General features: G+C 45.3%; 1 protein-coding gene across 3 annotated transcripts in view; it reads right to left on the bottom strand.

Annotated features, from left to right (window-relative positions):
• GIT1 (GIT ArfGAP 1) overlaps positions 1-26,373 on the bottom strand; it is a 96,077-nt gene that overhangs the window by 2,273 nt on the left and 67,431 nt on the right. The window contains exons 9-20 of one of the 3 annotated variants that reach the window (XM_030186058.1): positions 25,247-25,273; positions 23,506-23,554; positions 23,079-23,151; positions 13,566-13,663; positions 12,783-12,894; positions 12,294-12,427; positions 7,924-8,031; positions 6,536-6,751; positions 4,764-4,850; positions 2,499-2,572; positions 1,951-2,133; positions 1,803-1,866 (exon numbers count right to left, since the gene is read on the bottom strand). In XM_030186058.1, the coding sequence (XP_030041918.1) occupies positions 1,803-1,866; positions 1,951-2,133; positions 2,499-2,572; positions 4,764-4,850; positions 6,536-6,751; positions 7,924-8,031; positions 12,294-12,427; positions 12,783-12,894; positions 13,566-13,663; positions 23,079-23,151; positions 23,506-23,554; positions 25,247-25,273 (1,225 nt within the window). Of the gene's footprint in view, positions 1-1,802; positions 1,867-1,950; positions 2,134-2,498; positions 2,573-4,763; positions 4,851-6,535; positions 6,752-7,923; positions 8,077-12,293; positions 12,428-12,782; positions 12,895-13,565; positions 13,664-23,078; positions 23,152-23,505; positions 23,555-25,246; positions 25,274-26,373 lie in introns of all 3 variants that reach the window. The other 2 variants (XM_030186056.1, XM_030186057.1) reach the window with 2 other exon arrangements.

The following is a 26,373-nucleotide window of genomic DNA, read 5'->3' as shown; positions in this document are numbered from 1 at the left end:
CACGCATTTCTTCTCCCTCCCCACATTATTTATTTATTAGGATTTATAGATATACCTTTGCTAGTGGGGATGCCAAAGTCCTGCCAGTTGAAAAAAAAAAATCCACTGCCAAAGCGGCCCCCTTCCTCCTCGTGCTGCCTCAGGAGCGAGGAAGTCAGCAGGGTGCCTCTAGCTGCCGATGACAGTGCTCCCTTAGTATGCTTGGGAAGTGCAAGCGTTGGTGGCTGGAGGCACCTCACTGAGTTCCTCATTCCTGAGGCAGCACGAGGAGCGAGGAAGAAAGGTGCAACTCAGGCAGCGAATTTCTTTGGCTGGTGGGGCTTCAGATGCCCCACCAGTCACTGAACAGGTACTGCAGCATTGGAGGGGGCATTCATCCATTCTCTCTCTCATGTGCTGTACCTCCCTTACCCTCCCGCGGTTCTCTCTCAATGCCCTCTCCTGCCCGCCCACATGATCGGTCCAGCATTTCTCCTTCCTCTCCCAGACCGCTGGTGGATCTCTCTCTCCCCTCCACTCCCGGTTTACCTTTTCTAAAAGTTTTCTTTTGCAGTAAGTCTGCCCTGCAGTGGCAGCCATATTCAAATGCTGCCTCGGGCTTCATCGAGCCTTCCTTTATGACCCATCCTGCCCCCCCGTCTGAAAACAGGAAGCTATGTTCGAAGGGCGAGATGGGTCAGAGGGAAAGGTCCGGTGTAGGTCGAAGAAGCATTTGAATACGGCCTGCTGCTGTAGGGAGAAGACCTGCTGAAAAAAAAAAAAAAAGGAAAACTGGGATGGGAGGACAGATGCTGGACCAATCGTGTGTGTGGGCAGGGGAGGACGAGCTGTTCGTGAGGAACAGTCATTAAGGTAATTCAGGCGACTGTTGAAAGCTCACAATTTGTGCTTTTGGCATATCTTTCCTGGAAGGATGATGGGATGGAAGCTTGGGGTACCTGATTTTATGTGATTATTATTTTTTGTTTTTTTAATTGATATGAGTGGTCTTTGTGTGTCTATCTTTCCTATTGGACCATTGTAGTTCTTTGCTGGTGCTTTGTGATTTTAATAAATTGTACAACACTGGGGTCTTTTTCTGTAAAAATGTTAAGCAGTATATCAAGTTTAATAAACTGTAACTATTAATCGGCGATTACATTTTTAATCGTGATTAATGTGCAGTCCTAATATAAGCTATTCTCTGCAGAAAGAAAAACTTTCAGGAATGGCAGACAAGGACAATAACAGGAAATTGCATCCCAGGAGATGATGCATTATGCAGACCCTGGTTCCTTTTTCACCCTTGGGCCAGTGTAGAGGACTATGCATGCCTGTCAGCACATTTATTTTATTTCAATTTTGCTCACACCTTTTTCAGTAGTAGCTCACGGTGAGTTACATTCAGGTACACTGGATATTTCTCTGTCCCAGGAGGGCTGACAATCTAAGTTTGTACCTGAGGCAATGGAGGGTTAAGTGACTTGCCCAAGATCACAGGGAGCAGCAGAGGGATTTGAAGCGGCCACCTCTGGATTGCAAGACCACCGGTGCTCTAGCCACTAGGCCACTCCTCCACATTGTGTATATATCAAGATTTAAAAAAACAAGACATGTCTCAGAATCATATGATCCCTATCCAGAAGGGAGATGTACAGTTCTGAACTTGGCTGGATGTTTTTTTTCAAACTTCCTTTTTCAAAACGTGGATGGGGAGCAGTAGCTGAAACCTCCACGCTATTCAATGGATACAGCACAGCTCCCCCACATACAGCCAAAGGACAGGAAAGGGGTGACAAAGTAAAGTAAAATTTGCACCTAACCTTCGGAAAGAGAGAGGCCATCTCAGTAACTGCCGAGTGAATCTTCTCAGAACATGGCACGAAGCTGGAGGAGTGAGAAAAGGAAGTAGTAAGTGGTCTGGGCGATGCAGGGAGATCTTGACACAGTGGTCCAGCATCGCCCCCCTACCTGTCATGTTTGAACTCCTGTGCTGCACGCAGAAGCTCCTGGATGTTTTTGGTGACCTGCTCCGTTTTCAGTATGACATCCTCTGTGCTCGGCAGGCTGGGTTCTACCTCATGCTCCGGTTCATTCATTTCATGGTGGAAGTCTTCATCTCGTCCTGTATCCATCAGTCTTCTGCCATCCGTGCTGCAGGCCACAGGGAACACAAACAGCAGCATAGTGGCAGATGTGAAATAAAGTGGGCAGTGATGGACTTCTACTTTTCATCCAATAAATACCAAGTCCTACTTGGCTAAATAACATAACACAGTCCCTCGCCCTTTAGTACCCACAGAATAATTCAATTTAGAGATGTGAACACATTGCACACATCTTAGTGGCTAAAGGGACTCCCAGAAGCTGCTCGCTTTAATTATGGAGCATTTTCTTGTCTTTCATATCTTCCCCAGCAGCTTACCGACTACATCCTCTGCTGCAGTGCTGCATCAAAAATGATTCTATTCTCTTTGGTCTGACAGCTTTCCAACATTCCCCCTTACCCTACACCTCACCTTAATATAGACTCAGTCTGAGTGTTATCATAGTCGCTGTCTGTACCGCTCCCATGACGATCTGTCTTGTTTGTCTGAACAGAAGAAATAGCAATGTTAGAAAAAAGCAACCTGTTTACCCAAAATATGGCATGCAGTCGGAAAAACCAAGCCATTCAGGGTTTAGCTGACAGTTCATAAAATCTTTTCTATTAATCACAACTGACACTACAGACTTTCTCCAAGGAAGAGATCAGGTGTATTACAAGCAGGTGCTATGTCATGGTTGATTTTTCTTTATAAGCACATTGTGAAATAATGTTTTTGAGACAGAATGAGTAACAAGACTTCTATCTGAGACACAAGTATGGGGCCCCTCAGCAATTTCTTCACACATTACCATGCAGTCGAACATAGGCAGTGAAAGGGGGTGGGTCACGGGGGCTATGATCGAACCAATATTTTAACATGGCATCCACAGCTAGAGAGCTTCAGAGTTCTAAATATCCAAGAATCAAAGGAGACATGTTCCCCCCTCCCCTTAATATCTTATTGGTTGCCCTATTCTGTACCTTTTCTAAATACCCTAATCTTTTTTTGAGATGTGGTGACCAGAATTGCACACACTACTCAAGGTGCATTCACACCACGGAGTGATACAGAGGTATTATGATATTCTGCTTTATGTCTCTATTCCGTTCCTGAAGATATCTAACACTCTGTTTACCTCTTTTTCTTCCTCTGCACACTGAACAGATAATTTCATTGTATTGTGTAATGTGGAACCTAGCATCATGCAGCTATAATTTAGGCTATTATTCCCTATGTGCATCACTGTAAGGATTCAGATGGTTAATGAAATGTAGAGTGAGGTGATCACATTTGTAGATGATACTGAATTACTCAAATTTATTAGAAATTGCAAGAGGACCTCAAAAGACTGAACTTGTTCATATTACATGTCTACTTTTAAAAACATGTAGAAGTCAAACCTTCGTTGGTAATTTTGTGCTGATTTTGAGTCCCAACATTTACTATCAGGAACAAGGCACCTCTATGCATCCATGCTGGATGAAGGACTTACAAACCGATGGAATCAAAGAGCATTTCACTGCTAAGCACACAAGGTTAACTGCTGGCTTCCCCCAGCTATCACCAGGAATGATGGAGCCAGACAGCATGCTGGGAATATTTTACCACATATCTTTCCTCCCATCCCCGATTAGTGCTCAAGATAGCAGTGAGCCCTGAAAGATCCTGAAGATGACTTAAGGGGAATAGCAACCTCCATGAAGACAGCAACATTTCTGGAGTCCAGATTTGAAAGGAAATTGTAGAAACAAAACTCGGGTTCTAACTTATATTACTAGGCAACTAAAATTGAATAAACAATTGCCCATTGGCATAGTACAGCTTGTGTCACAGGATTTTCCTTTGTCTCTGCAGAAATGCAGCTTTTTGGCGTATGTCAGATGGCTGTTCTTCCTTCAGTCTTTTTATATATGTGGAATACATTTTATCTGTGCTTCCAAGATGGTATTTTTTAAAACAGCCTGTACGATGCATACAGACTCATGGCTAATGGGGATTAAGAGTGTATTATGATGATTATGTATAATCTATACATTTTGTATTAAATTGCATTATAATGATGTAATTTTTTGTTTACGATGCATTAAATTATGTACTTTTTCCTTAGAGATGTAAATATTCATTTTCACAGTGCCTAGTGAGAGCAAAGGATGTGATCAGCAGCACGAGGGAATTTTTGTACTTATTTTTATTATGTGACTTTAAGGTGTCTTATGTTTGTTGATGTACTATGATAATATAAATCATTGGATCTCCTTAGGTGGAGGAAGGTGGTACAAAGTTGGTACATAACTTCAAATAGAAATAGATATCTGACTTCACTGGAGAAAGGCACAGGGAACAGAAGGGGGGGGGGAGGGTAAGTGCGTAGGGGTGAGTACAGGGATTCTGAGACTCCAGTCAGGGTTGAGGAAGTTTTTTTTGCATGGGTTCTCCCTGTGTGATTTTTACATGCGCTCCAAGTGATTGTAATGATGGTTATGTTTTTCCAGCATCTCCCCAATTGGCAGGAAATGTCTACAACAGAAACCTAGAAGTTCCAAGCAGCCAAGGCTTGAGGAGATGGAGGGGTAGAGAAAGACAAATCACCTCTAGTCACAAGCTTACAGGATCACAACAGAAGCCTGGACTATTAAAGGCTAGTGTTTTTAAAGACTTGTCCCTGTCTCACAAAAAGACAAAATGATACTTAACCATGTTCCTGCCCCCTTCCTGAGAGCAGTTGAGTAGCGAGGAGGATGGAGGGAAGGGGACAGAGGAAGCCGACACACCTTTGCGGATCTAAAAACACGAGAGGGATAAAAGTCAGGGAGCATGCAGACAGACCAACAGAGGGCCAAGTCACCTGATGGAGACAAAACTCCACAACACATCTACAGGTACTGCTCACGCACATATGAAACATCACACCTGCACAGCTTGGGAGAAATTCTCCACTATACTACAGAATTGCAACATTCGCAGCTACATTTCCAGCATGTACGTCAGGCTCATTTTCATAAAGAGCTTACCTGGTTTGAAAAGAAGCTAGCGGAAAGTACATACGCTGGAAGGAATGAGGTACTGAGAGGGGTAAAACAGCACATCAGTACTGTTTTACAACCCTGACCAAAACGCCTCATTTTCACCCAGCTACAGAGGACAGCAACTTTCAGACAGGCCAATCTACCTGCACATATTGCTAAAAGATGCACTTTTTAGGCACATCTGTATGTGTGAAACACACTATTCGTAAGCAAACAGTGTACATGTGCACTGACAAGACTTTATGCAGGGAGGCAAGTGAGCTGCAAGCATGCTTCCAGGTACTCTTCTAAATGTCCAGATTCATAAAATACATCAATGGAACCAGGCAGGCAACACCTTGATCTGGTTTAACGATGGAGTGCATTCTGCAGCACAAGCTGGCCCTTGTCTCAAGCATGCTGGCATGATAAATAGAAACAGAGAAACTTGCTAGGAAACAGCGGATTTCGGCATCTCTAAGTGTGCTGGCAGACCAGTATAATGCTACGCATATTAGAGGCTGAGTGACTTTTGGTTGCAGCATCGAAACCAGCCCAAAATTCGTATTCAGCCTCCTTTTGGTTTTGACCGAAAATGTTGGTGCATATTCAGCTAGAACAAACCAAAAACTTTATGCTGGGTCCCCTAGCTCTCCCTCCCTCTCTCTCTCTCCCCGAACAGAATGTGTCCCACTCTCTCCACCCTGAACACAAGCCCCTTCCCAGAACCCTCTATAGGCCCACCCCCGCCACCTACCATACATCCCCTGATGGTCTAGTAGCTAGTTAGGTCAGGAGCAATCCCTAGTCACTGCCAACCATGCTGTCTCCACTGCCAAAATGGCTGCCATGATCTCCAGCAGCAGCCAGTTTGAGACTGGCGCTAGCATCAGCAGGAGCGACTGTGGATGCTCCTGCCCCAAATAGCCACTAGACTGCCAGGGGATGTACAGGTGGTTCCAGGAGGGGGGCTTGTTCTGTTCGGGGAGGGGGGGGGGGGGGGGAGAGGGCATTGGGGCTGTTCTTGTTCAGGGGCCAGGCTGAATGAGTGGTGAATTCCAACTGCAGGCTCTTTCAGTTGAAACAAAACAAACAAACAAAAAAAAAGATGATGATTTTGGTTGCCCTCTAACACATATCAATAACACACACAAAAAAATAAATTTTAAAAAATCTGCTGTGAGTAGAAGCTACCTATAAAGCCAACTCCTAGGACATGGCCTAGTGGTTTGAACAATGGGCAATGAACCAGGGAAGCCGGGGTTCAATTTCCACTTCTGCCACTGATTTTTCTTTATGAGCTTAAGCAAATCACCGTCTCCCACTGCCTCAGGTACACAGATTGTAAGCTCTTTGTGGCAGGGACATATTGTGCCTGCGTACTTATCGCCGCAGTGAAGCATATGTCCAGCAGTGCTATAAAACAGTAAGTATTAAAGTATACAGAAAAGATCAACTTACGCCAGAATGGAATGGCTGCAGTCGGTTTCCAAGGTCATCCACGGGCTGGTTGAAAGGCTTCAGGGCTGAACCTGGCTCATACATGGAGAAAGCCTGCCGGTCCCGCCGGGAAGCAGCATTCAGGCTGGGCTCCTGCCGCTCACTGCTGACGGGCACTGGGTGTGGAGTGCCAGTTTGCTGCCTGATATGAGAGTTTTCAGTCTGCAGTTTCTGAATCTATTAAAAGACCAACACCATGAATGAGCAGAGGTGGCATATTCTAGCTGGTACGATATTTACCTATCCAGCGAGTAACCTCCTTCCACAGTACAGTAAAACCTCTTCACATACTCATAGGGAGAACTGGACATCATCAGTAAACACCTGAACAGTGTTTCCCAAGTCCAGTCCTGGAGTACCCCTTGCCATTCAGGTTTTCAGGATATCCACAATGAATATGCATGAAAGATTTGCATATAATGGAGGCAGTATATGCAAATCAAGTTAATGCATATTCATTGTGGATATCCTGAAAACCTGAATGGCAAGGGGTACTCCATAGCTCTCAACCAGTCAACTTCCCACCTTCCACTCCTCCAGTCTGCATCAGCCTCCTTCCAGCCAGCCCCTCTCACCACTAGCCTGCATGCACACCCAACTCACCCCAGGGGACAGGAGCATTCACTACTCACTGCTGCCCAATCTTCTTCAAAATGATAGCACTGACCCCTAGTGGTAGTCTTCTGGTACTACTGCTTAATGGGGGGAAAATAATCCTTACATGGCAGCTGGAATCCTTTAATAGTACCAAAAGACTACCATTAGGAATCAGTGGTGCAATTTTCAAGAAGGCAGCCCTTGGGGCAAGAGCGAGTGGGGTCAGCTCCGTCTCTCTTTGCTCCCAGGACCTTTGGGGTGAGTTGAGGTAATAAGAAGGGTGAAGGGCAGGGTTTGGGCATCAGGCTCACTGGACAGGAATTGGAGGTCCCCCCTCATTCTGGGGTGACCTAATTCTTTATGTTGCTGCCAGCACCAGTGCAGATTTAAAACCCAAGGACAGAAAGTATATGCTCTCTCAATTAAATCTGTAATTATGCTGGTGGCATTGCAAGGAGGACAGCGTTCTGTTCTGGCCACTGTGCAGGGTGAACCAGGGAGGCAGGCTTTCAGCGCCCTGAGCCAGTGTTTCATTTGGCTCATGCCTTAAGCTGACACTAGCTCTAGATGTCTTCGACATGGGACAGTACTCACAGAAGAACATATCATTAAGGACTCCACCAGTCTTATAATGAAGATTGTATAAGGGGGGGCTTGGAACTTTCCTGCTGTTGCTGCCTTGTGTCTAAAACAAAGGCCAAGGCTTTGACATCACAACAGAGATGGTGTTTGAGGGCAAATGTGCAACTCACCTCCCGTTGCAGCCTCCGCAGTTCTTCGCTCAGGGTGTTGTTGACTTTCATAAGTTGCTGCACTTTGGCGTCCGATGTGGCCAGAGCCTTCTTCACTTCCAGATATTCCTGCAGTGTGATGGAACCATCAGAGAGGTCTGAGGAATCCATGCTCTGAACAACACAGTTGAGAAGGTAGATATGAGTACTATGTAATACCATAAAGTTAAGAAATATATCCCCCACCCTTCTTCCCCAGGTGGTTTCATATCCTGCTGTCTGCCCCACAGAGAAACAGATCTAATTTTTGGGATCAGACGTGTACTTGTGACCCAGACTGGTCACTGTTGGAGACAGGATGCTAGGTTCAAGGGATCTTTGTCTAACTCAGCAGGGCTTTTATGTTCTCCTTATACTGTGAAGGAATCATGGTCAATATAGAGACTTAAAGTCACGAATATGTTATGCTTTGTTCTCACATGTGGAGAAGCAGCGTAGCTAGATGGGTCACCAGGGGAGTGACTGGTCCCCCAAACGGTTTCCGACGGCAACTATCTGTCATATAAAAAATAGGCACCAGTCGGCAGTCTGTGCCCCCCCCCCCCCTTCCGATGCCTCAACCTGGCTACAATTTGGATGTGGAGGGATTTAACAGCAGATTACTGGTGTTTGGCGTGATGCAAGCTTTGAACAGATTGTCTCTGTGATCAGTTTGGGGATAACACCAGTGTAGTATTATCCATTTCTTTCTGCAATTCTTCTGGCAGCCCCTGCAGAGTAGTGCTTCTTGCTGCTATACAGTTGTTGTGACCCCTGAAGCAGGCGGAACACCCACCGAAACGTGGATCTATGTCGGATCAGTTTACAAGCTGTGGTGCTTAATAAAGACAGTTTTTTCAGCCTCACCTGGCTGCAGGGTTTTCCTTGGTCTGCCACTACTTTTCCATTTTGTTCCTGTCGATACTAGAAAGCTGCAGGGGAGCGGGATTCCTTCCAGATCTGCAGAGATTCCACAGGGATAGACCCAGGTCTGCGGGAATCCCACAGGGGTGGACCCAGGTTCTGCAGGATCCCCGGAAGTGCTTTCCCTCCATGTGCAGGGTGGCCTCCTGGCACATACCTCAGGTTAGATTCTGGCAGGGATGGGTTACATTTCTGTCCCCATGCAACTCTCTAGTTGGTACGTTGGGGTTTTTTGTTCCTTTTTTGGCTTGTGTTGTTGTTGAAAGATCTGGCAGGAACTATATCATGAACTTAGCAAGCTGCAGCAGAACCCTGTTCTGGTATCGGAAGATGTTCCTTTTCTCAATGTACCTTCAGATTCTTTCTGAGCACTTCTTCTTCTCCAATTCACTTTCTGGAAGATGCCCAGCCTCAACTCCAGCCACTGCCTGACTAACCCCCACCCCTTCTAGATCACCTTCTTCACCATATGTGGTCAGGATCTCCATCCTCACAAAGGTACCAAAGATGAGACAAGATAGCAGGACACAGAATACCAATACCCAAATTCTTTTTCAAATGATTGCCACTGCCACCTCTTCTGTAATAAAGTTGAAATTTGAGGGTTGTTTATACAGTAAGCTACAGTGGGAAAGGAGGGAAATGCATTGGGTCCAGCTGGGCCCCACCGACTCCTGTGGGGGTGGGCTGCACTTCGAAGCCTGTATCCTACATGAGACCATACAAGGTTGGTTTCAAGCAGGTCTGAACTGAAAATTATGCAATGCAAGGCAGGGGGAGGGGGAAAGAGGGAGGAACAGCTTCTAATCAGAATATATGATAAGTGGTTTCAGGGGAAATGATGGATCCAGAAGAGAAAATAAAAACATTCAGGGGAGTTGACACAGAGTGTGGAGGAAGGGAACAGGGCAGGACAGTGTGTGTGTGTGTGTGGGGGGGGGGGGGGGGGGGGGGGGGAGTGGTATCAGCAGGGAAGACTGGTTGATATGTGATGCTTGGAAGAAACAATGATTGTACCAGCTGCTGCCATTTGGTGGGATTTTAACAGGTTAATCTGACAGGATGATTTAGGCTGCATGTAGATTTTAGGATGGGAAGGGGGTAGGTGGAGGTTATTATTTATATTTAAATGGTTTTGATGAATCAGTTGTGTTATGCTCAGAGTTAAATCTTGGTAAAAATGAAAGTGATCCAATTAAAAAAAAAAACAACAACAAAAAAACAACAACAACAAAAACCACCCACACATCAGACATCCTACAAAAGGAGCCTGTGCTATCTCGCAGTAGCATACCAACACTTCTGTATACTTATTACTTCCCTTCTGGCACACTTCTAGTTAATTTTTAGGGAGTGAGAAATAAAACAGCTGGCAGGCTCCTAGGCTCATTCCTGAGAAGTGATGCTACCCAAAATGACTTCACAGGGCCTCGAGTTAACCACAACATAGCCTCTGGAATCAGAGCCAGAATGAATATAAAACAGAGCCACATTTACACGCCTGCACAGGGGGAGAGAGAGAGAGAGAATGAGGGGAGCAGGAGCAGGCCCAGGCCTAGGATAAGGCCGAAGGCTACAAACTGTTCTTGAACAACCAAGCCTTTGTAGAGACAAAGAATTATTACAGAATGAAACCCGGAAACTGATGGCACACTTGATACTGGGTTCTGATACATTCTCTGTGGAACAGGAAATTAATTTTTTTGTCTATGAAATATCTTCAGAACTCTTCTGAATGAAGCCTGTGGATTTTTTTTTTATACTTCCAGGCACACACAGGAGCCGATGCTCAAGCTAACGCCGATGTTAAAAGGGAGTTAGCGCTGAGTTAGCGCAAACATTATTGTGCACCAAATGTTCTATTGGTTTCAAAGCAGACCATATTTAAATGCGGTCATTAAGAACCCTGCAGCAATTCCTAAAAAAAAAAAAGGCCCTTGGGTCAGAAACTTAATGAAAGGTCCCAGGCAGCATTATAAGGGTCAGTTAAGAGAAGAGGTGTCTGGCAGCACCCCTTCTATCCCATCAACCTGAACATCCTGCCCTGCATAAGCTTCTATAAAAATATGGCCCCCTCCCCCATGCATCAGCCTGGCCTCCCCTTCCCCCACAAAGCTTAAAAAAAAAAAAAGCCTTGGTGGTCCAGTTAGACACACAGCCAGATCAAGCCAGGCAACCCCCTCAAGTCAGAAGTTTTCCCTGGTGGCCTAACAGTGGCCTAGCAGTAGCCCATCCCCCATATCCCTGGTGGCCTGGCGAAGCAGGAGCAACTGCATTGTTCCTGCTTCCAACTTACAGGTATGGTGGGGGGGGGGGGGGAATGGGACATCAGGGATAACTTCTGACTTGAGGGGAAGGGGTAGTAGCCTGACCAGGGGTCCCACTGGACCACTAGGATTTTTTTTAGGGGGGGGAACAGGTGTCAGGGGTTGCCGTGGCATGCTTTTTTTTTTTTTTTTTCTCCAACATTACTGTCAACCTTCCTGTCAGTTCCTGAGCCAATCAGCACTGACAGAAAAGTTAGCACAGAGTACTGAGCAGCTAACTACTGTTGCAATTTTAATGCAGCATTCATTTGCATGCTCATTACTCTGAGCATGCCACAGCAATTTTACTGCGCTAGGTTTGCAGTAGAATGAATCTTTGGGCATCACCCCACAGTCATTAACTGCACCAGGTCAAGACAGGGGATCTATGTTCCTCTGGATAAATATGGCAGAGGGCCTTCTACCAGGTCAGCTATGTCAAGTCTCATTGATTTGAAGTTTCTCTCATGCTCTTTTGAGTCCCTTCTCTCATTTAAGGCCTCAGTGCCAGGGCACCGATTCTAACTGTTGTTTTCACGAAGCAAGGCTAAAAGAAGAAATTCCAAGTGGCCTCACCACTAGGAAGAAATCTAATGCCTTCCTACGTATTCCCTACACTTGCAAGTATATGCGCTGTGAAATCTATGCACATACTTTTAGCCACTAAGTGGAGGGCAGTGTTGAGTCTGCAGAATTTATATAGGTAACTGCTTAATTATCTGGGCAAATTCCTTTGAAAATTCTCACGTTGCCTCCACTCTATCTATATCCTTCCAGAGGCACCAAAGAAAAGCAAATATGGTTCGGCAAAGCAATGAGACACATTTTTCTAAATTAACACCCCAGAAAACACCATCTGAAAACCCTCACTCACTGGCTTTAATTCTCACTTTTTGGGGCATCAAATCTTACAGTTGAGGATGGTCCACCCATGGCATCTCCGTTGACTCTAGCATACGATCAATGCCGAAAATCCAACAGTTTGCACAAAATAACATTCCCCTCTGTCAAGATCCATAAGCATCGCCCAAAGGGAGGAGAGGGAGGGAGACAACACTGCATCCAATGAGAGAGGCTAAGCTAAAGGTAATCATCAGAAGCTGGGAAGGGATCCTGGCTCACCCGGGCCCTGTTGTTCCTTGCAGAGTTGGAATTTCTTAGAGGCTCCTGATCCGTATCCTCATCTGAAGCTACGCTGTCATAATCATGCTGGTCATCAATGTCACTCCGGTTTCGAAGGGAGTACTCTAGATTATCTGGGGGCAAGAGAGAGGTATGAAAGGCAGTCAAAAAACCTGGACGCTCCAGTCTATTAACCCTCCTTCCTCTGCTCCTGAATGTGCTCAGCGTGCCAAAACCTCCAGAAAAGACAGAGCATCAGATAGAGGAGGTGTGCTGTAAACGACTTTACAAAGTTTATCAAAGGCTTTGAACACAAATCAAGCCAGTAATGCAAAAGGGGATTCAATATCTCAGAGCACAGACTTTCTGGTTAGGCCAGACCAGGCTATGCTATTCCTTGTAACCAATTACAGGGACAGTCACAGGAAACCCACCTCCTGTGTCATCCCCCTATCTTCTGATTCTACCAAAACATTCGTCCAGTATCACCTGTGGGACTGATGAGGCTCTTGCCCTGCTGTCGTCTCTTGGCTTCACTCAGGATGTCAATAATCAGCGTGGCAAATTCCCGGGCATTGAACCTAGCAAGCTTCTGTCGCCCCTGCCAGAGAAGAAGAAGAGAACCTCTCAGTTCCCCCAATTTTCTGGTATTATGTTCTAACCCCATTCCTGCTATCCATAAGAAGCCACAAGGCATGCTATCCTAGGCACATCCCCTCCATACCCTCTCCACCAGGTGCTCTCTTGCACTGCCTTCTGGTGGTGAGGCTAAATACTGCCACCAAACACCACTTATTGTCATTTCATCAATTCAATGGGCTTATTTCCAAAACCCTCTAGGTCCAATTCAACAAATATGAACTTAGCGGGTTTGGGAAATAAGCCCTTCTATTGATCTGCCACTGTATTACCAGGGCAACGTGCGCCTTCCAAAATTTGTAACATATTCTTTCTGAGCTGATGAAAGAGGTTTTGAGAGAGCAGAGTATACAGCAGTCAAAAGAACAAGTCTGACAGCGACAGCTAAATAGTACACAAGCTTGTAGAAACTTATATTTGTCTTTAGAGAAAATAAAATATCTATATTAGGGAGTTTGAATGGAAGAAAGGATAAAAAGAAAGCTCTGAGAACCCTATAACTCATCACAACCTCTAAAGGGAACTTGAAACCCCTTGAAGCTGTTAGGCCCCCGAGGTACCCAGTTCCCTGCCTGTAAGCCCCTAACTATGGAAATCCTTTACTGCTACTACTGTTTCATTGCCTCCTCTCACCTGATTGCGGGTTGCCGAGTACTCTGGATTCACTGGCAGAAAGGGGACGGCACTGCGTTCCGTCACCAGCGTGCTGTGATTCTGAGTGGTCAGCCAGACTGTAAGAGAAAGAGAGAAATAAATAACCACATCTTCCAGGGAAGCTACTTTGTGGGTTTGTTGTGATTACTACCTTTGTGGCAACGATACATAGCTCTACACTGCAGCAAGATCTGATGTATAAGATTCCTAGCCTTAATTTATACCTAGAAGACATGGGAATCTGGTTGAATATTTAAAAAACTGAAGCACTACCTTAAGAAAGTCTGACCTTTGTGATAGATAAATTGTGACCAAATGGCCCATGTCAAGTGTTTGTCCTATGTTGGACAGGGTTATCCTTTCACCTAGTACTGAAGTGCCTAGTTTAAATCATCTTGGATTCTGTTTGACGAAGGAAGGTCATTTCTGCTACAAAGAACATTTTTAATATTGCAATGGGTTCACCGACACCATCTTTTTCTGGGTAATTGTGCTCTAGCTACTGTGATTCATGCCCTGATCTCTTCTCACATTACTACAGTTCTAGGGATAGATTGCAGAGTGTTATTGACATCATGGGAGCCTGGCTAGGTGGTGATTTGTTTGAGGTGGGGGCTATTACTGGGTTTGTAGACAATGCGGTGGCAAGCGGAGTGTGTTTGGGGTATGGAAGTTTTTAAAAAATTATTTATTTGGATTTTGCTCACACCTTTTCAGTAGTAGCTCAAGGTGAGTTGCATTCAAAGTACTCTACGGATTTCACTGTCCCTGGAGGGTTTACAATCTAAGGGGCCTTTTTACTAAAGCTTAAGTGTCCGTTAATGAACATTAGCATGTGCTAAGTGCCACTTGGCCCACAGATTTCAAACAGCATGTGCAGCATTTAGCACACTAACTTTTAGTAAAAGGGCCCCTATGTTTGCACCTGGGCCAATGGAAGATTAAGCGACTTGCCCAAGATCACAAGGAGCAGCAGCAAGATTTGAACTGGGATTCCCTCATCATCACCTCAGTGCTTTAACCAGTAGTTAAAAATTGTAAACCAGCAACTGAGTATTTAGGGAATATCAAGTTGAACAATAAATACATTCCTTTTATATTGATCTAATGCAGAAAACACCAGAGAGACTCCAACTGAGCCAAAATGCAGCAGCTGGACTGGTGACTAAATTCCATTAACGTATTTCTGCCATTTAAAAAAAGCTTACACTGGCTATCTAACATTTTCTGGGTCCAATTTAAAGGTTTCATTCTTGCTTTTAAGACCATAAACAGTTTGAGACTTTGTTATTTAAAGAGGCGCTTGATGAGATAGAATCCAGTTTGTTCTGTCTGTGATGCCTTTTTAATTACAGCTCCATTATTTGTTGCAAAATGAACTTGTACACAGGGGACTGTTTTCTGTTCTACTGCACCCTGTCTGTGGAATCCTATAGCACTAATCCACCACTATTGACCTGGTTAGTTTCTGCAAAGCTGCAACCTCTGGTACCAACCCAGCCATCCGCTGGCCTGCAGTATCATTACATTTAACCCTTGCCTGTTCCCTAGGATGAACCGTTTGCAATACTGCATTCTCCAAACCCAGTTTTTACTGCTATCGTAGGATATGACACCAGACAAGGATCGTGAGGCTTGTTTATTCTGTCTCACTTCAATCTTGGTACAAAGTCACAGACCCCAGTTGATCCCTGATCTCCTTCTAGGGGATTTTTTTTTAAACTACAGAGCTAAGACTTGATGAATTGAAGTCATAAAAAGGTTGTTTGAAGGAGACAAGACAGAAAGCTCCTTCTGCTCAGCAAGCACAAAACCCTCTTGGTACAGATTTGGAAAAGCCCACCTACACTGCCCCTTCCTGTCTGTCACTCCCTTAAAATGAATAGCTCAGGCTGTTCTCTAGATTCTGCTGCCTGAGGCTACAGAGTCCATTTTCTGCCAACTCACCAGACTCTGAATCTTCTGTGTCCCCAACGCCACCACAAAAATGTGAAAGCTCTGAAGAGAAGCAACAGGGAAAGAGACGTGGAGGGCAGGGAAAGAAGAAAAGAGTGTGCAGCTCTTCAGAAAACGGGGCATCACTCCCTCTAATGGTGCTCAACTTTCCCAGAGACGGGATGGTGGATGCGGAGGTCCAAACAGCAGCAAGGAATGAGGGAGGGAATCAGAAGAGGAGGGAGGGGCAGGGCTCATTTCCCAGGAAGTTGAGCTGCCTGTCTTAAGTTTCTCGCTTGCTCCGGAGATACTGCCAGTCTTGGAAGTAGGCACGGCAGACACAAAGGTGCCAGTTCTGTGAGTGCAAAGGGTACCTGAGCAAACTCTAGGGAAGAGTCATTTAAGCCGAGGATAGCCCCCACCCCCCCCCAAATTGTTTTAAAAAGTTGTCTCCTACATGCAAAGAATATACTTAAAAACTGCCAGGCTTTCAAAGAGCTGGTTGGTCTGTCTACACTACAGACCCACTTTTAATCCCTGAAAAGGAAACCCATCTGGTCTGGAACCCTTATGTACCTCTTCATTTTTGGATTATTCTCGTACCGATTCAATACAAGGTATCAGCTGCAAAAAAAATCTCACTGTCCCTCAGCTATAAGCAGCCAATATCTTGCCCCAGAGATATCTGTGGGCTTCCAGCCTGTGAGATGTAAATGGCTATAATTCCTAACTCGGTTCCAAAATTATTAAGGAAAGGGGAAGGGAATTGATAAACTGCCTTTCTGTGGTTACAATCAAAGCAGTTTACGTATTATATACAGGTACTTACTTTGTACCTGGGCCAATAGAGGGTTAAAGTGACTTTCCCAGAGTCACAAGACAAGGAGCTGCAGTGGGAACTGAACCCGGTTCTCAGGCACTGCAGTAACCCTGACAGTTTAGTTTGTTTAGACTTTCTATATCACCCATACTGACATGCAGAACTGGGTAATGTACAATCTAATATCAAGAAAGGGAAACGGAAAAAGAAGCACAACATCCAAAGGACAGCAAAACATTCACAGACGTATTAGGCTATTCCTCCTCTACGCCACAGAAACAATAATTAAGACATTCCGTCTTTTGGTTCCATGGTCCTGTGGCTTTCCAGTGAACTCCCTTTAGGGGTGTAAGGGGTTAGTATGGTTTCTTAGCGGATGGCACCCTTTTTTTTTTATTTTTGTTACATTTGTACCCCGCGCTTTCCCACTCATGGCAGGCTCAATGCGGCTTACATGGGGCAATGGAGGGTTAAGTGACTTGCCCAGAGTCACAAGGAGCTGCCTGTGCCTGAAGTGGGAATCGAACTTAGTTCCTCAGTTCCCTAGGACCAAAGTCCACCACCCTAACCACTAGGCCACTCCTCCACTGTTGCTACTATTTGAGATTCTACATGGAATGTTGCTATTCCACCAGTGTGGCTGCGCAGGCTTCTGCTTCTGTGAGTCTGACGTCCTGCACGTACGTGCAGGACGTCAGACTCACAGAAACAGAAGCCTGCGCAACCTTCTACATGGAATGTTGCTAGTGGAATAGCAACATTCCATGTAGAATCTCCAATAGTAGCAACATTCCATGTAGAATCTCCAATAGTATCTATTTTATTTTTGTTACATTTGTACCCTGCGCTTTCCCACTCATGGCAGGCTCAATGCGGCTTACATGGGGCAATGGAGGGTTAAGTGACTTGCCCAGAGTCACAAGGAGCTGCCTGTGCCTGAAGTGGGAATCGAACTTAGTTCCTCAGTTCCCTAGGACCAAAGTCCACCACCCTAACCACTAGGCCACTCCTCCACTGTTGCTACTATTTGAGATTCTACATGGAATGTTGCTATTCCACCAGTGTGGCTGCGCAGGCTTCTGCTTCTGTGAGTCTGACGTCACGTCAGACTCACAGAAACAGAAGCCTGCGCAGCCTTCTACATGGAATGTTGCTAGTGGAATAGCAACATTCCATGTAGAATCTCCAATAGTAGCAACATTCCATGTAGAATCTCCAATAGTATCTATTTTATTTTTGTTACATTTGTACCCTGCGCTTTCCCACTCATGGCAGGCTCAATGCGGCTTACATGGGGCAATGGAGGGTTAAGTGACTTGCCCAGAGTCACAAGGAGCTGCCTGTGCCTGAAGTGGGAATCGAAGTCAGTTCCTCAGGACCAAAGTCCACCACCCTAACCAATAGGCCACTCCTCCACTGTTTCTACTACTGGAGATTCTACATGGAATGTTGCTATTCCACTAGCAACATTCCATGTAGAAGTCGGCCCTTGCAGATCACCAATATGGCCGCGCAGGCTTCTGCATGGAATGTTGCTAGTGGAATAGCTACATTAACATTCCATGTAGAATCTCCAATAGTAGCAACATTCCATGTAGAATCTGAAATAAGGAAAGGGAACTGGGACTTGACATGCTGCTTTTCTGTGGGGTTTACATAGTATATATTTGTACCTGGGGCAATGGAGGGTTAAGTGACTTGCCCAGAGTCACAAGGAATAGAGCCCAGTTCCCCAGGACCAAAGTCCACCACTCTAACCACTAGGCCACTCCTCCACTAGCAACATTCCATGTAGAAGCCTGCCCTTGCAGCCGCACAGGCTTCTGTTTCTGTGAGTCTGACAGACTCACAGAAACAGAAGCCTGTGCGGCTGCAAGGGCAGGCTTCTACATGGAACGTTGCTAGTGGAATAGCAACATTAACATTCCATGTAGAATCTCCAATAGTATCAACAGAATCTCCAATAGTAGCAACATTCCATGTAGAATCTCCAATAGTATCTATTTTATTTTTGTTACATTTGTACCCCGCGCTTTCCCACTCATGGCAGGCTCAATGCGGCTTACATGGGGCAATGGAGGGTTAAGTGACTTGCCCAGAGTCACAAGGAGCTGCCTATGCCTGAAGCGGGAATCGAACTCAGTTCCTCAGTTCCCCAGGACCAAAGTCCACCACCCTAACCACTAGGCCACTCCTTCCCATGGTCCCTAGGTTCGCTTTCATACTGGTTTCTGAGTGGTTTACTGATGGGTGAGAGTGGAGGATAGGGTGGGGAGGGAAGGTTTCAATTGGAAAATGTTTTGATGATGGGCCCCCTTGTTTATATCTTTTTCTACTTTGTTCCTTCCAGTTATATACGTTTTACTATTCATGGTGTTTCTACTACTTTCTGGTTGGATGTGTTTTCCTAAGTTGAGTCATCAATAAAACATGCTAAACACTAAGACATTCCGTGTGATGTAGATACGGATTTTACTCCCTAAGTCTAGAAAGTTGTGCGCCCAAATTTCCAACTGCTGTGCAAATTTGTACGACTTATAGAATAAGGTCAGTTGTGCCCGTAACTTACTTAATTAGCTGCTCATTGGCATTAATTAGTAGTTAGGCACATAACTGCCCTTACTTGGTATTCTATAAGCTACGTGCTCAGAGGCCGATGCTCAAAACTCCAGCACTGTACTGAAAAGCGCTGCCAAACAATTTCCTAAAGCTTAATGCTAATGACATGCAAATATAGGAGCGCTGTTAGCACTGAAGTTGTTTGGAAGTAAAGGGGGAGGATCGTGCTTGGGGTATGTGCACTAGAACTGCACGGTAAGCAAGCTTTTGCGCACATACCCAGTCCAGGAAGCAGAAATGTCAGAGGAGGGAGGAAAGAAGAGCTGCCCATTGCCTCTCTCCTGCCACCACCTGCATCGGAGGCTCCACGCAGGGATTAGCAGGAGACCAGGTAGTGAGCGTGACACTTAGCCATAGGTTGCTTTCGTCTTCTCCCACCCCATTTAAAAGGGAGCCTATCGCGGGAGAGCAGCCATTTGGATTTCCCTGCACGCTGGTTTTAGCTGACTTTTTTTCACTTGCTCCTTCCCATCTCCTCTCGCTGGCTGAGAAGCGCCTTTGGGAGGACTGATGAGAGCTGTCGGGCCTGGCGCCGCCACACAGGGCTCACACTCCTCCAGCTGCTGCTCCGCACACTCCTTGCCTCCCTGCACGGACAGAACCGAGAGGAATCTTGCAGCTCCCTGGCAGGATGTTGGTGTCTCTCCACACCGCTCTCGCCTGGCTCCTTTTCCCTGCCAGTGAATGCGCTCTCTCCACTATTCCAGTGCTGGGAGAGGCTTTTTCCTGCACCCTTACGCCAGCTCCGAGCCGGTGTAAGGTTTGCAGCGATATGGGCGCCCATGTGGAGTGCAATGTTGTACGAGTACTGAAAGAAATCCGAAATTACCACCATTTGCATGCTTTTCAATATGATAGCATGTTACTTGCGCTGTTTGTCTGCATGCTCATTTGTTCCCGCACTCCAGGGAAATGCAGGTGCTAGTCCAGCACCCATGGCCTCTATGCCCGCGTTTACTTTTGAGCATCGGGGCCTCTAATTCCAGAGCGCACAACGTAAATAGGGGTGTGAACCTGGGAGGGGTCGGAGCATATCAAGCAGTTAAGTACGCAGCTTATGGAATACCAGCATTTACAGGCCTAACTGCCTACAGTGAGGTGCGAGCGTCTACACCAGCCACTGAGCTAGTGTAAGTGCTCGCACCTAAAGTTAAGTGCGTAAAGATGGATTTACGCTAGTATTCTACAAAATGGTAGTTGTCTGCATGACTGCCACTATAGAATTCATGCTTAGCGCATATCATCCCAGCACCTAACTTAAGGTGATCTCTAGAGAATTACCCTCTTAATCCCTATCCTGTTTGGAAAAGATAGTACTTATCCATTATCACTATAGATAAAATCTGGGTGCTGCTGTGCTGTTTGCCACCAAGGCAATCAAATTTCAAGAACCAATGATGAGCACAGAAAGCAGAGGGTGTTCTTATATTCTTCAACTGCAAAATGGAAAAAGTACAAGTAGTACCTTTTGTTGGTTGGGGGGGGGGGGGGGGGGATGAGGCATGAATATGCTCGGAGAGAGGAGCAAAGCCAAGAAAAGGCAAGACTTGTTTTTAAAGCTATGTAGGCACTGCTGCTTTAAATGAGGACTAGTTCAAAAGAAAACAGAAAACAAAATGAATTGGGTTGGCAAAATTAAGTCAAACTTGAAGCCCAGTTGGTTCCCATTCACATCAATAAACTAGAGATGTTCCCAAGCCCAACAAAATACTGAGGTGGCTGTACTAGGAGTAACATTGCAAGGAAAACACTGGGAGAAAAGAAGAGGGCAATTTCTGGAAACTCACAGTTATTCTTGTGTTTCTCCTCTCCTGGCCACACTACTAGCAGTGTCAAACACATAGTATCTGATGGAAGAACAGAGGGCCCATCCACAGGGCCTGCTCCCTCAAAAGGTCAATCATGCCACAGGCCTATAGAAAGCTCTGGGCCTCAGACCCCAGACCCCTTTCTGGGGCCACAAGTCCAAGTATGTTTTGGTTTTTTATTTTCCATTTAAACACAATTTTACTTCTCGTAGGGTTCATAACAGCAGGAATGAGTTTAACCACCTCGAACACCATGAAAGAGAAGGTGAGAACAATGAGTGTTGTGTGTCTTCTTCCCCCCAAGCACAATTATTTCCACCTCCCTTAGACACGGCCAGGCTATAAACAAAACATATGCAGAAGAATCAGTAAATACACCGGATTGACCTAGTCAAGGCTTCTTCCAACAAGAACACAGAGCAAGAACCAGGTCTGCAGGTTCTGCACACAGTCCAGGGAGCCACGGCACTGGACCTGAATCCATGCTCTTTTCTGCCACCCAACCCTCCTAATAAAACTGTTTTTATTGGCTCAGCCCAGGAGTGGACCGACCCTTGGGACAATAGGGCAGTGCCCGAGTGCCCACAGCAGTCCTTCAGCTTCCATCTAGTTTAATCACTTGAAAAGTTGGTTAGGGGCCCATAACCCTTCATGTCTAGGGTCCCAGATCACTATCAGCCTGCTCCTGGTTCAGTCATTTCTACCACAGCAAGCCTAAGGAAGCAACAGGGGCTCAGAGCAACTGTTAATGCATGCTTACGTGGCAATTTTATAACTAGGCACTAGGGCGGAGACAGATCGGCACTTGTGTGTAGTTGCACTATGCATTATTCTAGCACAGGGGTAGGCAACTCCGGTCCTCGAGAGCCGCAGGCAGGTCAGGTTTTCAGGATATCCACAATGAATATGCAGGAGATAGATTTGCAAGCACTGCCTCCATGGTATGCAAATCTATCTCCTGCATATTCATTGTGGATATCCTGAAAACCTGACCTGCCTGCGGCTCTCGAGGACCGGAGTTGCCTACCCCTGTGCTAGCAGATAGCACTTAAATGCCTTAGTGTGCAATTGCAAGGGGACAGCATACATGTGGGAGGGACATGGGCATGTCTCCAACTTAATGCACGTAGAATACTATATTATTATTACCACCGCAGTCTTATATCCTGCAAACACCATAAAGTTTGCTGCGGGTAACAACCAACTGAACAAACTTCAGGAATTATAATGTAGAAAAAAAAAAAAAAAAAGATACACAGCAACATCATACAATAAATCAAAATTCTAATTCTGTTAAGATTTCTGAAAAAGAAACATCTTAAGTGATTTGAGTTCTAAAATTGTGCAGCTTGATAAGAAAAAGTAGACTGAAGAATCCTCTTAGCCCCTGACTTGATGGAATGAGGGAAACTTTAACAACAATTGATTCCTAGTAGATCTAAAAGTAGCGTCATTTAAAAAAGAAAGATGGGCACTTAAATATGCAGAAGTTAACCCATACATGGCCAAATAAGTCAAGCAGCCACCTTAAATTGAAATCTCGTTTCCAGCGGTAACCAATGCAAATGAGGTAAAAAAGGGGTAATATGTTCGTATTTATCTGCTGCGTTGCATGACAGACACACCCATTTATGCCTGCCATTGACCTGACACACATAGTCACACCTAAATGAAGGTGTGCCAGTGCCGACTTCCACAAGGTGCACAAATGGTGTTACAGATCTGGCGCTCAACACTGACGCAACTAACATGAGGCACCAAGTGACAGGAATTTGTTGGGGTTGATATTCGATGCGATTTAATTGGTCAGAAACAGCTCCTGGCTGGCCTGTTCAGGGCTAACTGGTGATTTTCAGTGACCCTTAACCAAAGCTGAAAATAACCGGCTATTCTGGGGCTGTTCCAGGGGCACAGTCAGCACTTAACCGGCCAGGTTAACCGAATAAAAAGGACCACAAACAAGTCAGTCCTATCTTTATGGGCTGCCCCATAGCTGAATATTGTACTTAACTGGTTATGTTTTAGCCAGCTCTGAAAAACCAGAAATTCCATACTGGTGTCCAGACATGGCCCAGCATTGAATTTCCAGGTTTAATGCCAGCAGCAGTCCGCAAAATGCTAAACATTGCCAGCTGAGCATCAGGCCCTTCGTTTTTATTTTTCACTGGATTTTCTAAGCTCCCTCTGACTACAGGCTTATGCAGTCAGCACAACACACAAGAGACACATCTATGCATTCAGTACAATGACACAGGAAGAAATGCCATGGATGCTGCACGACTGCATTTCTCAGTGCCAGCAGTGTCTTACCTGCATCGTTCTCCCGCCTGTCCACCTCATCATAAACATCCATGGCCAACTCCTCAAAGAGGCGATTGCTTAACTGCAAAAAGACAGAGAGGATCTGTGAGCTGACCACCCCCCACAGGGACTGGCCAGAGATGCAGAGAACTCCTGCAATGCAATCGCTGTGAAGCACAGGACCTAGGGAAACCGTACGGCTCTGTTGACGGACACAGAGAGCTATGGTCTTTAGCTCTAGGACGCAATGTGTCGGCGAACTGACTGTCCATGCTGTACACGTTTCCACGTGTGTGTCGGTGCGATGCCCTTTTTTTGTGACCTGTCCCATAGTGGGGCAGTGAGTAGGAAGTTTGCACTTCTGCCGCACGCGTTCTAGAGATAAAAGGCACAATTTCACACACACACAGACATATGCACACCATTTACTACTTACTGCTTGCAGCTTCTTCTTGGCTGCCTTTGCCAATTCAGACAAATCCAAGCTATGGAAAAGAAGAGCAGAGCACAGAAGCTTAAGGTCGTCTCCCACTGAGAGAGAGAAGATGCTCCGATATATCCAACAATCAGGGCTGAGCCCTCTCAGTGGGAGGTCTAAGAGCACTTTAAAAACTGAGCTTTCATTTTTATCAATTGGTAAAATTTAATGCAATTGGGATATCTTAGGATTTTCCCTCAGGTACCTGCGACATCATTATAACCAGGGCCTCCACTGCCCCCCTCTGTCCTGCATGTATAAAGCATGGTAACTGAGGATGATGAGCTATTGAGGAATGACAGTAGAAGACAGTCCAGGAGGATGCCCACCGACACTGCCTGACCTGAAATGCCCCAACTCCCAGGGTTCACCACTCAGAAGTGCTGCCTAGTGGCGTCACAAAGCAACGTTTCACAGACAAAACGATTCGGTGCAGACGTGATCAGAGATACACCACACTCAGCAACTGCCCATATGCTGCCAACAGTGCTTACTGGGTACACAGTAAATAAGCAGGTTTTACGGTGTTCCTAAAATGTAAGCACTCTTTACACACCAGCTGTTGAAGCAGAAATGTGGTTGGCTGAACGCACGAAGACTGCAGCAGCCATTACTCATGCTAACCAGCTACACAGAGACGGCACTTGTGAGGTGTTCCCTCTAACTGGACATGCACGGTGCAGACAGCCGCCCTAATCTTCTGCTACCCATTAGCAGAACTTGCACCCTGGTTCTCATTTTTGAGTACATCAGATATGCCCTAAGGGAGAGATGGACATGGCATTCTCCTACTCTGTCCGTTATCTTTAATTCTGTCTCTTCTTACTTTTGGGGGTCAGGCACAATGGGCTCGATACTCAAAGCAAGTTATGCATTCACCAAAAGGTAGGGAATGCATAACTTGCTTAGCTCTCAGTTTTTTGAGCTTATATATATAGGGGCTGGTATTGGGAGTACGCGAGGGTGAAGCCAACGCATACTCCCAATACCCATTTAGTGGAGATGCTGAGCTGCTAAATGGATACGCTATGCATTCAAAGTTAGGCCTGTAAAACATCAGGCCTATCTTTCAAGTGCCTAATACGTCTTCACCTTCATGATACACATCCAATTTTCTTCACTTTCACCCATGAATCTCAATAGAAATAGAATAAAATAAAACACAGAAAAGAAAACAAGATGATACCTTTTTTATTGGACTAACTTAATAGATTTTTTGATTAGCTTTCCATCTGACAAAGAAGGGCCACCTTCGAAAGCCAATCAAAAAATCTATTAAGTTAGTCCAACAAAAAAGGTATCATCTTGTTTTCTTTTCTGTTTTCTTTTATTCTATTTCTATTGAGTACCTTTAAAAGTGGACTAACACGGCTACCACATCTCACTACCCATGAATCTGAAATTCCCCCCAAAGCAGACTATAGCTCTCACCAAACCCCCCCCCACCCCCCAAAAAAAAAAATTATTATATATATATACATACACACACAAATACAAATTTACACCAAGGGTCAACAAAATGACATGTAAGGATAATCCTCCTGTGTATTTCTAAAGCACTCAAGCTACATGCTAGAAGCTGGGTAGAGATGAGGTGGTAGCTATTGGACACTGCAGATCTGAGAGCTGGTTTATAGAGCAGGGGTGGAAACATAAAAGCAGGTTTCTTTCAAAAACACAAGTGCAGAGCAGATCATACCTCTGTGGTACACCCTTTGGGCGGGACCTAGCTCCAGAAGAATGCAGTGAAGAGAAGAACAGGATAAAGGCAGGTGTTAGAAACCAAAAGGCAAGCAGCAGAATCCACACAGACACTCCTTAAGACATAGGCAAAGAGTCACACACAGACACAAAATCCAGAAATGAGCCAGCACACAATTCTATTACAGGGCCTCTCCCACCCCCTCTGTGACCTGCTGGTTCTTGGAAGATGAGGAAAGACAGATTCACAGGCAGGACCAGGTTCCTTGGTTCAACAACTGATAGTCTTATACAAATAATATACAATCCTATTAATAATGTTAAAGAAAAACACTACTTGCTGAATATGTGATCTGCAAGGTTATGTGTGTTGATGTTTGATGAACTCTACCTTCTAGTGTTAACTAGTCTCCTATTAATTATGGAGAAGTCTTATTCCCATCCAGTAGTTTTTAAAGGAGTAGACACGCCACTGTCCTGAGCTAAAACAGATACTTGTGTCTCTTGCCAGTACTCCCAAAATAAGAAGAGAAACGTGCTTTAAATACTGCAAATATATTTTTCATCCATGACCCCAAATCAGAAACATTAAATTAATGATTCAGATGTTAAGTAGGTGGATAAACTGTCTCGATAAGTAATTTTTTTCCTGAAAAGCACGGGCATTCCACTCAACGACTGGAGAATGAACACATTCCCACCGGTGGTGGGAGGCAGGGCTGGTGGTTGGGAGGTGGGGATAGTGCTGGGCAGAATTATACGGTCTGTGCCAGAGTTGGTGATGGGAGGCGGGGATAGTGCTGGGCAGACTTATACAGTCTGTGCCCTGAAAAAGACAGGTACAAATCAAGGTAAGGTATACACAAAAAATGGCACATGTGAGTTTATCTTGTTGGGCAGACTGGGTGGACCGTGCAGGTCTTTTTCTGCCATCATCTACTATGTTACTATGATTCATGTGACTCGATTTAGAAGTTTTAGAACAGGGAGAATCAGAGGCCAAGAAAATGTAACAAAAAGCTCTAAAAATTATGACACTTGGGTGTTGCCGGTCTACGTAAACTTCTAAGAACACTCCATATCAGGGGCGTAGCTACGGGTGGGCCTGGATGGGCCCAGGCCCAC

Source organism: Microcaecilia unicolor, chromosome 13 (genome assembly GCF_901765095.1).
Source record: "Microcaecilia unicolor chromosome 13, aMicUni1.1, whole genome shotgun sequence".
NCBI lineage: Eukaryota > Metazoa > Chordata > Amphibia > Gymnophiona > Siphonopidae > Microcaecilia > Microcaecilia unicolor.
The sequence above is the reverse complement of the archived record's forward strand: the minus strand, read 5'-3'. Positions and strand labels throughout refer to the sequence as shown.